Source organism: Lynx rufus, unplaced genomic scaffold (genome assembly GCF_022079265.1).
Source record: "Lynx rufus isolate CCGP_SWC_20201006 ecotype Redwood Valley unplaced genomic scaffold, mLynRuf1.p SCAF_31, whole genome shotgun sequence".
Lineage (NCBI taxonomy): Eukaryota > Metazoa > Chordata > Mammalia > Carnivora > Felidae > Lynx > Lynx rufus.
In genome coordinates this window covers 4,476,710-4,491,838 of record NW_025814847.1, presented here as the reverse complement: position 1 = coordinate 4,491,838, position 15,129 = coordinate 4,476,710, and the positions used below count along the sequence as shown (strand labels likewise).

The 15,129-nt window shown below is 53.2% G+C and overlaps 1 protein-coding gene across 2 annotated transcripts; it reads left to right on the top strand.

The window, feature by feature from the left end:
- The first annotated feature begins 3,652 nt into the window (after nt 1–3,652).
- On the top strand, nt 3,653–14,310 carry FDPS (farnesyl diphosphate synthase). 2 transcript variants are annotated; one of them, XM_047093002.1, is made up of 11 exons: nt 3,669–3,705; nt 4,485–4,700; nt 4,776–4,938; nt 6,685–6,825; nt 11,598–11,678; nt 11,809–11,931; nt 12,422–12,510; nt 12,601–12,673; nt 13,290–13,367; nt 13,447–13,581; nt 14,039–14,310. In XM_047093002.1, the coding sequence occupies exons 2-11, from the start codon at nt 4,522–4,524 to the stop codon at nt 14,237–14,239; spliced, it is 1,263 nt and encodes a 420-aa protein (XP_046948958.1). In that variant the 5' UTR covers nt 3,669–3,705; nt 4,485–4,521; the 3' UTR covers nt 14,240–14,310. The 2 variants fall into 2 exon arrangements, with proteins under 2 accessions (XP_046948959.1, XP_046948958.1); XM_047093003.1 differs by lacking the exon at nt 4,485–4,700 and having other exon boundaries at nt 3,653–3,705.
- The last annotated feature ends 819 nt before the right edge of the window (nt 14,311–15,129 follow it).

Below are 15,129 nucleotides of genomic sequence, written 5' to 3'. Positions count from 1 at the left end.
CAGTTGCTTACCAGACGGAGCCACCCAGGCACCCTAGTTGTTGTTGTTGTTTTTAATTGTAGCAAAATATACATAACACAAAATTTACCATTTTTAACCACTCTAAGTGTCCAGTTGAGTGGAGGTCAGTGCGTTCACGCCGTGCAACCATTTCCACCATCCATTTCTAGAATTTTCTAACTGAAACTGAAACTCTATACCCATTAAACACAAACTCCTCATTCCTGCCTCCCCCAGCCCCTAGCACCCATCATTCGACTTTTGCCTCTATGAATTTGACTCCTCTAGGGACCTCATGTAAGAATCATGCATATTTGTTTTTTGGTGCCTGCCCTAAATCCCTGAGCATGATGTCTTCAAGGTCCATCCACGTGGTAGCATGTGTCAGAATTTCCTTTCTGAATTTCAAGGCTGAAAAATATTCCATTTTAAGTATATACAATATTTTGTTTATCCTTTTGTCTGTGAATGGACCCTTGGGTTGTTTCCACCTCTTGGCTGCTGTGAATACCGCTGCAATGAGCATTGGCGTACAAGTATTTGCGCGGGTCTTTGCGGTTCTGTGGGGTATATACTAGGAGAATTACTAGGTCACATGGCAATTCTATGTTTTATATTTTGAGGAACAGACCACTGTTTCCCACAGCAGGTGCACTATTTTGTGTTCTCACCAGCGATGTCTGGGGGGTCCAACTTCTCCATATCCTCAGCAGCATTTATTATTTTCATTAAAATTTTTTTTCTAAGTTTTTTTATTTATTTGAGAGAGAGAGAGCGAGCAGAGAGAGAGCAGAGAGGGATGGAGACAGAGAGAATCCCAAGCAGGCTCTGAACTGTCAGCACAGAGCCTGATGCGGGGCTCAAACCTACGAATCATGAGATCATGATCTGAGCCGAAACCAAGAGTCAGATGCTTAACCAACTGAGCCACCCAGGTGCCCCTGTTATTTTCATTAAAAAAAAAAAAAATCTGTCTGTTGGAAATGCAAGCTGGTGCAGCCACTTTGGAAAACAGGATGGAGGTTCCTCAAAAAAAAAAACAACAAAAAACTAAAAATAGAACTACCCTACGACCCAGCAACTGCACTACTAGACGTTTCTCCACGGGATACAGGTGGGCTGTTTCGAAGAGTCACATACACCCCCATGTTTACAGCAGCACTACCGACAACAGCCAAAGGACGGGAAGAGCCCAAATGTCCATCGACAGATGAATGGATAAAGAAGATGTGCTATATATATATAATATATATACATATTATATATATTATATATATATATATAATATATATATATATACAATGGAGTATTACTCGGCAATCAAAAAGAATGAAATCTTGTCATTTGCAACTACGTGGATGGAACTGGAGGGTATGAGGCTAAGTGAAATTAATCAGTCAGGGAAAGAAAAAATGATATGACTTCATTCATATGAAGACTTTAAGAGACAAAACAGAGGAACATAAGGGAAGGGAAACAAAAATAATATAAAAACAGGGAGGGGGACAAAACAGAAGAGACTCATAAATACAGAGAACAAACTGAGGGTTGCTGGAGGGGCTGTGGGAGGGGGGATGGGCTAAATGGGGGAGGGGCACTAAGGAATCTACTCCTGAAATCATTGTTGGCACCATATGCTAACTAATTTGGATGTAAATTTTAAAAAATAAAAAATAAAATAAAAAAAATCTGTTTGCTTTTGCTATATTCATACTAATAAGTGTAAAGTGGTATCTCATTGTGGTTGATTTGCATTTTCCCAATGACTGATGATGATGAGCATCTTTTCATGTGCTTATTGGTCATTTGTAGATTTTCTTTGAAGAAATGTCTACTCAAGTCCTTTGCCCATTTTCTAATTAGGTTGTTTGTATTTTTGTTGTTGAGTTTTAGGAGTTCTTTATGTACTCTGGATATCAAACCCTTATCAGATACAGGATTTGGGAACATTCTCTTCCATTCTGTACACATTCTTTTCACTCCGTTGAGTGTCCTCTGGTGGACAAAGGTTTTTAATTTTGATGAAGTTCAATTTATCTTTTCTTTTGCCATTTACACTTTTGGTGCCATATTTAAGATTCCATCACTAGGGGTACCTGGCTGGCTCAGTCGGTGGAGCATGTGACTCCTGATCTTGGGGTTGTGAGTTCGAGCCCCACATTGGGTGTAGGGATCACTTGAAAATAAAAAATATTTAAAAAAAAAGAAAGAGTCCATCACTAAATACAAGGTATGAAGGCTGAGTCCTATGTTTTCTTCTAAGACTTTTTATGGTTTTAGCTTTTATATTTAGGTTTTAATCCATTTTGAGTTAATTTTTGAATATGGTGTGAGGTAAGGGTCCGACTTCATTCTTCTTTTGCATGAGGAAAGACAACTCAGTTTATCTAGTGTCATTTGTTGAAGAGAATGTCTTTTCCCCATTTAGTGGACTTAGTACCTTTATAAAAAACCTATTGGTCATAGATGTATGAATTTATTTCTTGACTCTCAAATCTATTTCATTGGCCAGTATGTCTATCCTTATGCTAGTACCACATGGTTTTGATTATTATAGCTCTGTAGTGAGAATTTGAGCCTGAGTTGGGCTCTGTGCTGGCAGCTCAGAGCCTGGAGCCTGCTTCCGATTCTGTGTCTCCCTCTCTCTCTGCCCCTCCACCGTTCATGCTGTTTCTCGCTGTCTCAAAAATAAATAAACGTTAAAAAAATTTAAAAAAAAAGAGCATTTCCCATTTATTTAGGTTTTCTTTAAAAATTTTCAGCAATGTTTTATAGTTTTCTATGTACAAGTCTTTTACCTCCTTGGTTAAATTTTATTCTTAGGTATTTTATTATTGTGGACGCTATTCAAAATAGAATTACATTCTTCCTTTTTGAGATTGTTTATTGCAGGGCCACCTGGCTGGCTCAGCCTTTAGAGCACAGGACTGTTGATCTCGGGGTGGGGGGGGGGGAATCCTGAGTTTGAGCCCCACGTTCGGTGTGGAGATTACTTAAAAAATAAGAAAGAAAGGAAGAAAGAAAGAAAGAAAGAAAGAAACAAAGAAAGGATTGTTCGTTGTTTGTGTGCCAAAGCACAACTGATTTTTTTTGTATGTTGTTTTTGTACCCTGCTCTAGTAGCTTTAGCAGCTGTCTTGTGGATTTTTCCATAGTTAGGATCATGTCTCTGAAATACATATATTTTTACCAGTTCTTTTCCAACTTGGCTGTTTTTTATTTCTTTTTCTGATCTAATAGCTCTGACTTCAACTTCCAGTACAAAGTTGAATAGCAGCGGTGAGAGTGGGTATTCTCCCACAATGACTTTCGCTCCTTAAAACAAAACCTACTTCTGTCCTAGGTGGTTTCGAGTTGCAAGAACCTTTCTGGATGGGTGGAGTAACCCCGAGTTGCAAGGGTGCGAAGAGAGAGCCTACAGGGCCCTGCACGCAGCCCTTCCATTGGTTGTCCCATGCAGGGCCCCATGCTCGCACGAGGGGATGCAGCCAATCAGCGTGGCTCGTCTCTGCCCAGCCAGCCCGCGCTAGATCGCGTCGTCCTGTCCCTCCTGCCGCATGCCGGGAATTGTAGTCTGATGGGGCCTTTCCGCCTAGAGCTAAGGGAGCGCGGGAACTACTAGACCCAGCATGCCGCGCGCGCAGCCCGGCGGCTTTCAGGAGTACCCCGCCAACACTCTGGAGCTGGAGCCGGCATCCGGGAGCAGGTGAGAGAGGTCTCCGGCCGGCGCTCAGGCTGCGGTGGGAGGCTCGGCCCCAGCTCCGCGGCTGCACTTGGAGGCGCACGAGGGCCAGTCTCTTGCGTCGGAGGCCCCGGTGTTGGGAGCCCGTGGGCCGGACTGGCTGACCCTCTGGGTGGGCGGAAGCCGCCGGGATGTGCGCGCCCCGAGCCTCCCCGGCCCCCCGATGGCTGCTCCGAGGCTGGCCACGCGCTGCCTGTGACCACGGGCCTCGTGTCCGTGGTTCCCGGGGTTGCGGCGTAGTCTGCGTCCTCTTGGGGTATCTCCGAGCCTGCGCGCCCCCTCCCCGCCTCCCAGGGGAGACCTGGGTTCTAGATACTGGTCACGTATCTTCCTGCCTCTTCGAGATTCCGTTTGGCCTTCGTGAAATAGGGTGCTTTAAGGGTCCTCCCAGCCCCTGGTCCTCAGGTCCTTCAGTCTGGGCTCTTCCAGCTGTGCTCCAGGACTTGGGGGAAGAAGCCAAGGCAGTAGCAATTCCAGAGGTTCCCCGCAGGGTTGACGGTTGAGGGGATGTAGTTGGGTGGCATTAAGTTATTTTAAGTGCGTACCTAAGTGCCATCAGTCGACTTCCAGCCAGCCGGTCAGCCGTTCTTTCCCCCGTTGCATTAACTTCTTCATGTAAATGCCCTGGAGCCTAGCTCGGGAGAGGGCGGGGCATTCTGGGCCCCGAGGTGAAAGGCTGGGGGTGGTGGGGGTGACCTGGGGAGCCGCAGCCGAGCATCTGCCTGTGGTGCTTGCCCCTGCAGGGAGTGCTCAGTGCCCCCTCCCTATGCCACCCCTGTGATGCCCCTGTCCCGCTGGCTGAGATCTGTGGGGGTCTTCTGGCTGCCAGCTCCCTGCTGGGCGCCCCAGGAGAGGTGGCTGGGTTCCCTCCTGCGGCCCTCCCTGGTGCACGGGGGCCCAGCCCCGGGGGCCTGGCACGGTGCCCGCTGCTGGTGCCAAGCGTGGACAGAGGAGCCTCGGTGAGTGTGGTGGGGTGAGAGGCTTTGGGGAGGGGAGCAGTGCTCAGGTTTCTGACTTGTGCCTCCTCTCTTCAGAGCACTTTACTCCTCCCTCAGAATGAATGGAAACCAGAAATTGGACCCTTATGCCCAAGAAAAGCAGAATTTCATCCAGCACTTCTCCCAGATTGTCAAGGTGCTGACCGAGGATGGCACGGGCCACCCAGAGATAGGAGATGCCATTGCCCGGCTCAAGGAGGTGAGGGATTTGTGACTTCAGAGTGGGAATCTTTGGTTCATTCTATAAGCGTCTGGGGGTCCTGGCTTATGGGGGGGAGCTGGCTTTTACCTGAGTGGCTCTGGGTCTCCTCTGGAGGGGGCGGGGCCTGGGCAGGGATACTCAGTGCTTCAGGACTGCTTTGCATGAAGGGTGAAGAGGGTGAAGGCTTTAATCTGGTAAGTCTCTGATTTTGTTGAGAAAGGGAATTAGGTGTCCGAGGTCACAAGATGCTATTTTGACAGGGACCCGGGAGGAAGGCAGCCTGAGGCGGGCCAGGTGGAGCTAGGGCATCATCAGAAACCCCTGCTCCAGGAGAAATCTGGCTGGGAATTCTTTTTTCTTTTTCTTTTTTTTTAATTTTAGAAAAAGAGAGAGTCTGAGCAGGGGAGAGGGGCAGAGGGAGAGAGAATCACAAGCAGGTTTGTGGAGCCTGACCCAGGGCTCAGTCCTACAACCTTGGGATCATGACCACGACCTGAGCTGAAATTGAGATGCTCAACTTCCTGAGCCACCAGGTGCCCCCTGGCTGGGATACTTAAGTTGCCTAATTCTTTTATTCTTTTGGGGGGTATCTAGTAATTCTTTTTTTTATGTTTATTTTGGGGGGGAGGGGCAGAGATAGAGGGGGACAGAGGATCCCAAGCAGGCTTCACACTGTCAGCACAGAGCCAGACATGGGGCTCGAACTCATAAAGCCAGAGATCATGACTTGAGCCAAAGTCGGACGCTTAACCGGCTGAGCCACCCGGGCGCCCCTATTTAGTAATTTTTATAAATACTGTTGAAGCTAGGAAAAGGTTTGCCTGCGCTGGGATGGAGACTACAGGGGGAGGTCCTCCCAACGCATTAGAGCCTGTGGACGGCAGAAGGCAGAAGGCAAAAATGGAGTTCCCAGCAGGAGGAGACGCCCCTGGAAGGCTGGGGGGTGGGTCCCCTCCTGAGCTCTCTTCTGGCCTACTTTGGGGCCTTGTCTTTTTTTTTCTTTAATGTTTATTTTGAGAGAGAGACAGAGACAGAATGCGAGCGGGCGAGGGGCAGAGAGAGCAGGAGACACAGAATCGGAAGCAGGCTCCAGGTTCTGAGCTGTCAGCACAGAACCTGACATGGGGCTTGAACTCATGAACTGTGAGATCATGACCTGAGCTGAAGTTGGACACTTAACTGACTGAGCCACCCAGGTTCCCCGGCCTTGTCTTTAATACAGTGAGAGAGGCTTTTCACTTGCAGACAGTTTGAATTGTGGGTAGGAGGAGGTGGCTGGGAAGCATAGGAGAGGTGGGGACGGGGCAGGAACCTGGGAAGGAGAGACCTGAACTTGCCAGCCATTTCCGTGGCGTGAACCCTTGCCTCTGGGTTCAAGCCCTGCTTTGGGCTCGGGGACAGATTTTGCTGTGCAGTATGGAGGCTTTAAGTTTACTGAGGAATGCAGTGCCTGGCTAGGTCAGTCAGTAGAGCGTGTGACTCTTGATCTCAGGGTTGTGAGTTCAGGCCCCATGTTGGGCGTGGAGCCTGCTTAAAAAAAAAAAAAGGAAAAGAAAAAAAATGTACCGAGGAAGACCACCCAGAGAGGGCTGGGGGCGGGGGAGCCACTCCAGAGACTCCCCGGAGGAGGAGCCGTGTTCGAGGAAGTTGAAGTTAGGTGGCGGTTGGAAGGGAGAGAGGGTGGGGAGCAATCTCGGAGCGGCCCTCTGCGAACACGCCGCCCTGCCCTCCCCCCTGCGCCAGGTCCTGGAGTACAACGCCGTCGGAGGCAAGTACCAGCGGGGCCTGACGGTGTTGATAGCCTACCGGCAGCTGGTGGAGCCCGGGAAGCGGGATGCCGACAGTCTCCGGCGGGCCCTGACCGTGGGCTGGTGTGTGGAGCTGGTGAGAGGGTGGGGCGGGGGAGCGGAGGTTTTACCAGGGTGGGGGCATCCTGGGGGGCGGGGGGGATGAGCCGGAAACTAATTTCTCCACGTGTTTCTGTGTGGCAGTGATCGGATTTAGACACCGAATTACAAACGTGCACAACCTCGTTGCCAGGGGGTACATATTTAATCCACAAACTAGCCGTGGGCCGGGGCCTTGGAACTGGACATAAAGGCGTCGCCTCTGGGGCACCTGGGCGGCTCATTCTGTTGGGTGTCTCTTTATTTGTTTTTTTGAAATGTTGATTTACTTTTTTTTTTTTTTTAATTAAATTTTTTTTTTTTTAACGTTTATTTATTTTTGAGACAGAGAGAGACAGAGCATGAACGGGGGAGGGGCAGAGAGAGAGGGAGACACAGAATCGGAAGCAGGCTCCAGGCTCTGAGCCACCAGCCCAGAGCCCGACGCGGGGCTCGAACTCGCGGACTGCGAGATCGTGACCTGAGCCGAAGTCGGACGCTCAACCGACTGAGCCACCCAGGCGCCCCAAAATGTTGATTTACTTTTGAGAGACAGAGAGAGAGTGGGTCGAGGTGGAGGAGCGTGACGGCAGAGGTCCCGACTCGGGGCTCAAACTCTTGAATGGTGAGATCATGACCTGAGCTGAAATCAGACGCTTAACCAACTGAGCCCCCCAGGCGCCCCGAGCATCTAGCTCTTGATCTCAGCTCAGGTCTTGATCTCAGGGTCATGAGTTTAGCCCCTAGCTGGGCTCCATGCTGAGTGTGGAGCCTACTTAAAAAAAAAAAAAAAAAAAAAAAAAAGTCAACTCTTTCCTCCGAGCAGAGGATAACCACGCAAACGGTGTAGTTCTTCCAGAAGGTTACTCCAAAGCAGAGACTGGAAACTTTCAGCCCACTGGTAGTTCTCAAAAATTAATGGCCCTAAATGTAATTAAGAAGAGATGTCACATAAAACCCCAGATTTCTGGCATTGCTTGGAAAATTACTAGATCCGGGCCCAGATAGCCACGTAGCGGCAACTGGCTGACATTGAATCATAGCCACTGACCCCACAACAGGGCACGTGCTCTCTTGTGTGGCCCCGTCCTGCTCTGCTCCAACCCCCTGGTCTCCTATACCCGGTTCATTTGGCCCTTGAAGGGGCATTGTTTCCTGGCCTGGCCTAACGCCTTCACTAGTGACAAGGAGACTGGGTCCCAGGTGGGGTGCCAGGCTCTGAGGAGGGTGGCAGTGAGCCCAGAAGGAAGACACTGAGGACACGATGAATGACGGACACGCTGAGGCTTCTGGCCTGCCTCAGGGGAAGACGTGATGGGCTCGGGGTCAGCCATGCCGCATTCTCGGTTCGGTTTGGGCAGCGCGGGCGGGACTGTGGCGTGTGGCTGTTGGAAATTCCAGTCTGTAGCTTGTGAGTGAGATGGGCCTGGAGAAGAGGGATTTGCCTCCAAGGAGGTAAAGGGATAGTGGCATCACTGAGGGACAGGTGATGGGCAAGGAGGCCCAGGGCAGAGCAGGGGCGCAGAGCTCGGGGACCAGGCGGGGGAGGATTTGAGGGCCCGATGGTTCACCTGCTGGAGATGATTGTCATGAATTAGAGCTGCACCTGTGAGTGTTTCTTTTTTTAAACGTGGCGGCTGTGCTGTCCCTTCCCCAAGGTGCTTTTGAGCTGTCCCCCATTGTTTTTGTTTGGGTGATTAAAAAAAAAAAAAAGTATCTTGAGAGAGACCAAGAGAACATGAGCGGGGGAGGGGCAGAGAGAGAGAGAGAGAGAGAGAGAGAGGGAATCTCAAGCCAGCCCCAGGCTGTCAGCACAGAGCCCGATGCTTGGACTCCCGAAACTCTGAGGTATGACCTGAGCCGAAACCAAGAGTCGGACGCTTAACCAACTGAGCCCCCCAGGCGCCCCTTGTTATAATCTCTGCTTTTATCTTTCTACCTCTGCCTCATTTCCTTCAATCTCTTACTTTCCTATCTCAGGATTCACCTCCTAGACACGAGGACATTTGCCCGTATATCCACAGTACCGTGATCACTCGTGTCTTAGTTCATTTGGGCTGCTACGACAAAATAACACGGACTGGGGTAGCTTATAAAGAACAGAAGTTTATTTCGCAGAGTTCGGGGGGCTGGAGGTGGGAGATCACGGCACTAGTGTGGTTGGCGAGGCCCTCGTCCTGGGGCTGGGGCGGGGGGCACCTTCCTGCTACACCCTCTTGTGGCAAAAGGGGCTGGGGACCTCTGGAGGCCTGTCGTGAGGGCCCTGTCCCGGTGCCCGCACACCTCCCGGAGGCTCCGCCTCCTCATCCACGGTTAGGATTTCAACATACACATTTGCAAGGATACATTCAGGCCATAGCAACGTTCCGGGATAATCTATTTAACACCGGTACAGTAATATTATCTAATGTATATTTCTTTTTTTTTATTTCATAAACGCCAAATTTAATATATTGTCTGGTGGCTTTAGGTCATATTCCTTTCTCCTTGACCTTAAAATTCTTCCAATATCCCTCTTCTGGCCTTGGGAGAGTCTGATGAATTTTTTTTTTTTTTTTTTAATTTACATCCAAATTAGTATAGAGTGCAACAGTGATTTCAGGAGTAGATTCCTTAGTGCCCCTCCCCCAGTTAGCCCCTCCCCCCTCCCCCAACCCTTCCCGTAACCCTCAGTTTGCTTTCCATATTTATGAGTCTCTTCTGTTTTGTCCCCCTCCCTGTTTTTATATTATTTTTGTTTCCCTTCCCTTATGTTGCTTTGTTTTGTCTCTTTTTTTTTTTTTTTCAACGTTTATTTATTTTTGGGACAGAGAGAGACAGAGCATGAATGGGGGAGGGGCAGAGAGAGAGGGAGACACAGAACTGGAAACAGGCTCCAGGCTCTGAGCCATCAGCCCAGAGCCCGACGCGGGGCTCGAACTCACGGACCACGAGATCGTGACCTGGCTGAAGTCGGACGCTTAACCGACTGCGCCACCCAGGCGCCCCAACTTTGTTTTGTCTCTTAAATTCCTCATATGAGTGAAATCATAGGATTTTTGTCTTTCTCTAATTTCACTTAGCTAATTTCACTAATAATAGCCTCCAGTTCCATCCACGTAGCTGCAAACGGCAAGATTTCGTTCTTTTTGATTGCCGAGTAATACTCCATTTGTGTGTGTGTGTGTGTGTGTGTGTGTGTGTATCACATCTTCTTTATCCACTCATCCATCGAGGGACATTTGGGCTCTTTCCGTCCTTCAGCTGTTGTCGACAGCGCTGCTGTAAACGTGGGGGTGCGTGTGTCCCTTCGAAACAGCCCACCTGTATCCCGTGGAGAAACGCCTAGCAGGGCAATTGCTGGGTCGTGGGGTAGTTCTATTTTGAGTTTTTTGAGGAACCTCCATCCTGTTTTCCGGAGTGGCTGCACCAGGTTGCATTCCCGTAATGTGTATTTCATAGTTAAATTTCCTCATTGCCCACAAAAAGTCCATTCTAAGTTGTTTGTTTTTTTTCAAATACTCAGGATCCAGTCAAGAGTAATGGGTTCTTCTTCGATCTTGAATCTTTAATCTTTAGAATAGTCCCTCCGGCGTAACTGACTAATACTGTGGATAGGTTTCTCATTTAGTTGAGACTCTGGTACCGGTGTGTATTTTTTAAGTCCCCTACAAAACAGGAAGTGCAGTTGGGTTACGAACTGCGGTGGGACGGAGGAGACTGAGGGAAGCCGCAGAACGAATGCCCCTGGAGACCGTGTGGGTTGAGTGGAAGAGAGTGGACCGGGAGCTTCAGTGGAAGCATGTCGCTCAAAGTAAACACTATGTACGTGAGACACGTGCCTCCGATATGGGGGCCCAGAGCCCCAGGATGAGGGCAGACATGGAGGTGTGGATGGACGCCTCCTTCCCCGAGGATTCACTTGGGAAAAGAGCAGCGGCCACCTTAGTCCTTTCTGTATGGGGCACGGCAGAGCCGACGGGTGGCGCTGGGGGCTCCGAGCGAGGCAGGGCCGCTGGTGCACAGAGTTCAGGGCGGAGTGAAGATCTAAACCGTGTTCTGGAAGGCCGTGTTCGAAGTCCCGGAACCTGACTACAAGAAGTATTGGGGTACGCGGCGGCGTTTCGCTCTCTATCACGCATGCATTTGTTACACATCGGCTCCGGGGCCGGCTGTTTGAGCCTCTGGGAGCTCCGGGGGGGCAGATGTTGGCCTTGCCTCTGAGGACCTCCCAGCCCGCTGGGAAAACTCGTGTGTCCTGGGGACCTCAGGAAGGCTGAGACTTAGAAGCCCTGGGCTGCTGTTTGAGTGGTTAAATGGTTAAGACCCATGGGTGGAAGTTACCAGGGGTCAGACTTCGGTTCTGTCCCTATTAGACCTGCACCCCTAAGGGTGAGCTCCCTGAGGTGGGGCTTTGTCCCGCACACGGGTGTGTAAGCAGAGTGCCCGGGGACGACACGGGAACAGCTGCCTTTTATTCCAGAAGTCAGGTAAAGTCAGACTGCATGAAGGAATCTTCCCTTCAGCATTCAAGGAAGTTTTTGGCCAGGGAACAGTCTGTGAAGATCTAACCTCCCTGACCCCGGGGTCGTCTAGGGCTGCGTGTTTGGGGATGTCCGAGATCCGTTGGGAGTCTCTCACTCTGGAAATGAGAGCTGTGACCCCACGTTATACCTGGAACGCCAGATCCAACGAAGTCCTAGGATTTTCCGAAGTCCCACAGCACAGCACAGATGTCCCAGCCGCTCCAAGGAGACCGAGGGTCTTACCCCACTCTTCCTTCTCCCGTAGCTCCAGGCTTTCTTCCTGGTGTCGGACGACATCATGGATTCATCCCTCACCCGGCGGGGGCAGGTCTGCTGGTATCAGAAGGTGCGATACTACCGGGCGAGAAGTCAGCAGTGGGCGTGGCAAAGGGCCTGGGGTGGTGGTGACCTCGAGCCCGCCGAGGTGTCCACAGTGGCCAGAGATTGACCGCATGTTTCTTCTGCGTCCCCGACAGCCAGGCATAGGTCTGGATGCCATCAATGACGCGTTGCTTCTGGAAGCATGTATCTACCGCGTGCTGAGGCTCTACTGCCGGGAGCAGCCCTATTACCTGAACCTGATTGAGCTCTTCCTACAGGTGTGCTGCAGGCCTGGCCTCCCTGGGCCACTTTCATCTGGCATCGCTCGGGGCACGGGAGAGCGCTAGGTCTGCCGGGAAGGGTGCCGGGCAGGGTGGTGGCAGGAAGGGCTTCCCTGGTCTCCGTGATCGGGTCAGGATGGGCCATGAGGCTCGGGGCCCTCTCCCTCTTTTTTTTTTTTTATTAATTTATTTTGAGAGAGTGAGCGAGTGAGCCACTGGGTGGGGGAGGGGCAGAGAGAGGGGGAGAGAGAATCCCAAGCAGGCTCCCCACTGACCACGCAGGGCCCGATACAGGGCTCGAACCGTGAGATCATGACCTGAGCCGAGATCAAGAGTCAGACGCTTAACCAACTGTGCCACCCGGGCACCCCAAGGGCCCTGTCCTTGCTGCCTCTCTGGCCGCCCATGGCATGGGATGTGGGTCCCGGGATTTCAGGGTTTCCCAGCCCTGGAGAAAGGCAAGGTTATGGGCCATCTTCCTCCTCAGAGTTCCTATCAGACCGAGCTCGGACAGACGCTGGACCTCATCACGGCCCCCCAGGGCAATGTGGATCTCAGCAGATTCACTGAAAAGAGGTGAGGGATGGTGGGAACTGCATCTGGACGGCCCGGGAGGGCTGTGCTGGGCACTGCCCTTCTGAGCGGTGTATCTTCTCCCCTGCCCAGGTACAAGTCCATCGTCAAGTATAAGACTGCTTTCTACTCGTTCTATCTTCCTGTGGCTGCCGCCATGTACATGGTGAGTGAGCCTCTCCACCCTTGCTGCCCCCTGATGGGGCTTTTGGACAAGAGGGCACAAAGCAGACGTCTTCGGGCAGTCTCGTGCCCCCACTGCGTGGCTGTGTGACCTCGACCAAGTTACTTAAGCTGTCTGAGCCTGCTCTCAGCTGTAAGATGATAAAGTTCCCTCCCCGGGATTTTTATGACCATTAGCCAAGGCAAGGGACGTGAAAGCAGTCAGCCCGTCGAGTCTGGATGGGAGTGGGGAGGAGGTCACACGGTGTGATGTGGAGAACCCTGGGCTAACTGCCTGCGCTGACCTCGCTTCTCCATTTCCCTTTTCATCGCGCGGAAGTGGTAAATGGTGAAGCGTTAGGAAGAAGAGTGTTGCCCGGGGTCCGCAGGCCTCTGGGGCTGACCCGCCTCTGCTGGCCCTCACCCGGAGGCTCCGCTGGCATAAGCGGGTAGAGGTCGGGCGGTCCAGACGTCCTGCATCCGGGCGGCCAGGCATGTCTGAAAGGAGAGGGGAGACGATTTGGGGGCTGTGCTGAGGCCAGCCCCCCCCCCCCAGAGCAGCAGCAGGGAAAGCGGAGGCCCCCCTGGAGTTGGGCTCACCGCTCCCCTTTCCGCCGTAGGCGGGCATCGATGGGGAGAAGGAGCACGCCAGCGCCAGGAAGATCCTGCTGGAGATGGGGGAGTTCTTCCAGGTGCAGGTAGGAAGGTGCCGGTGGGAGCAGGCCACAGCTTCCTGTCTCCGGAGCCTCTCCACTCTGCCTTTTCTGCCCCTGCCAGGATGATTACCTTGATCTCTTTGGGGACCCCAGTGTGACAGGCAAGATCGGCACGGACATCCAGGACAACAAATGTAGCTGGCTGGTGGTTCAGTGTCTGCAGCGGGCCTCTCCAGAGCAGCGCAAGGTCCTTCAGGTGCCGGAGAGAGGGCTGTGGACCTGGGCTCGTAAGGAGGGGGACGGGGCAGTGATTCTCAAGTGGGGGTGCTTTTGCAGACGTTGTTTTTCTGTTGTAACTTGGTGTGCGCATGCGCTGCAGCTGCCTCCTGGGTAGAGGCCGGAAGCCGCCAAATGCACAGAATGCACAGAACGGCTTCCCCCCGCAGGAGAGTCTCCAGCCCTGAGTTTGAGTAGTGCCCTGGTTGAGAAACCCCGGGGGAGAAGAAACTGAGTCCTGAGCCAGTATCTGAGCATTTGGGGTGGGGAGACGGAAGTTGAAGATCGGAGGCGCTCAAAGACCCTGGAAACCGGAGGCGGGAAGTAGTGACCAGCGATAGAGATGTTCTGGAATCTGTGCATGAGGGGCGTGCCGGGCACCCGGAGGCGCTGGTGGGGTAGGCTGAGCCCGTTCTCCTGCCCCCAAACCCTTCCAGGAGAACTATGGGCAAAAGGAGGCCGAGAAGGTGGCCCGGGTGAAGGCGCTCTACGAGGAGCTGGAGCTGCCGGCCGTGTTCGGGCAGTACCAAGAGGACAGCTACGGCCGCCTGATGGGCCTCATCGAGCAGCACTCTGCGCCCCTGCCCCCGGCCATCTTCCTGGGGCTGGCGCACAAGATCTACAAGAGGAAAAAGTGACCCGGGCACCGGGGACCGGGAGAGGTTGGGCGAGGCGGGGCCGCGAGGCGCTCAATAAATTGTCGAACCTTGTCGTGGTCCTGTTCCTGCTGTGCTAGCCGGGGGCGCGGCTCCGGCCAGGGTGGGCAGGGGTGGGGGTGGCTGCACGGAAGCGGGGACCAGGGGGCCTTGCCTTCGGGACCCCTGAGGACCGAAAGCCTGAGACCTCGAAAGCTGCACGCTGGGCCTCGGTGGGTGACACAGGCGCGACGTCAGGCGCTGGGGGCTGGGTCTGAGCCACGCCACGCCCATGCGTGAAGGGGCGCGGCTGCGCAGCGCCGGCGGGTTGTCCCAGCGCCCCCCCCCCCCTTCCAGTCTGTGCGGTCCGGCGGGGACCTTGGGAGCCGAGGAGGAGCCCGCTGCAGCGGCTGCGGGAGGAGGCCCCTGGTGAGGAGGGCTCGGCCTCGGGACGCGAGGGGGGGGGGGCGGGAGAGGGGAGCAGTGAAGCTGCATAGAGGAGGAGCGGGGCGGCGGCTGGGTGATGGGGACCAGCGCGGAGAGAATGGACGAGCACGGGGTCCCAGCGCAGGTGCACCGAGGCCGCCGAGCTCTGTGCCGGCCGACCTGCCACGCGGACCCGACACGCTGCCCCTTTCGCGCATTGAGCGGCCAGACGCGCCATCCCCCACCCGGCTTCAGAGCATCTGGGCGGGGCCTCCCTCGGCCCCTTCCCCTGGGAGTGAAGGGCAGGCTGGGGAAGGGGCGGCGGTGGGGTGGGGTGGGGTGGGGTGGGGGGACAGGGCCAGACTGCAGCAGAGACGATCTGGGGCTCCATTCCGGGCCCCATCCTTTTTCAAGCCCCCGCACCTCCACGGAGATCCAGAGCGCAGCCGCATTCTCTGACCCTCCCC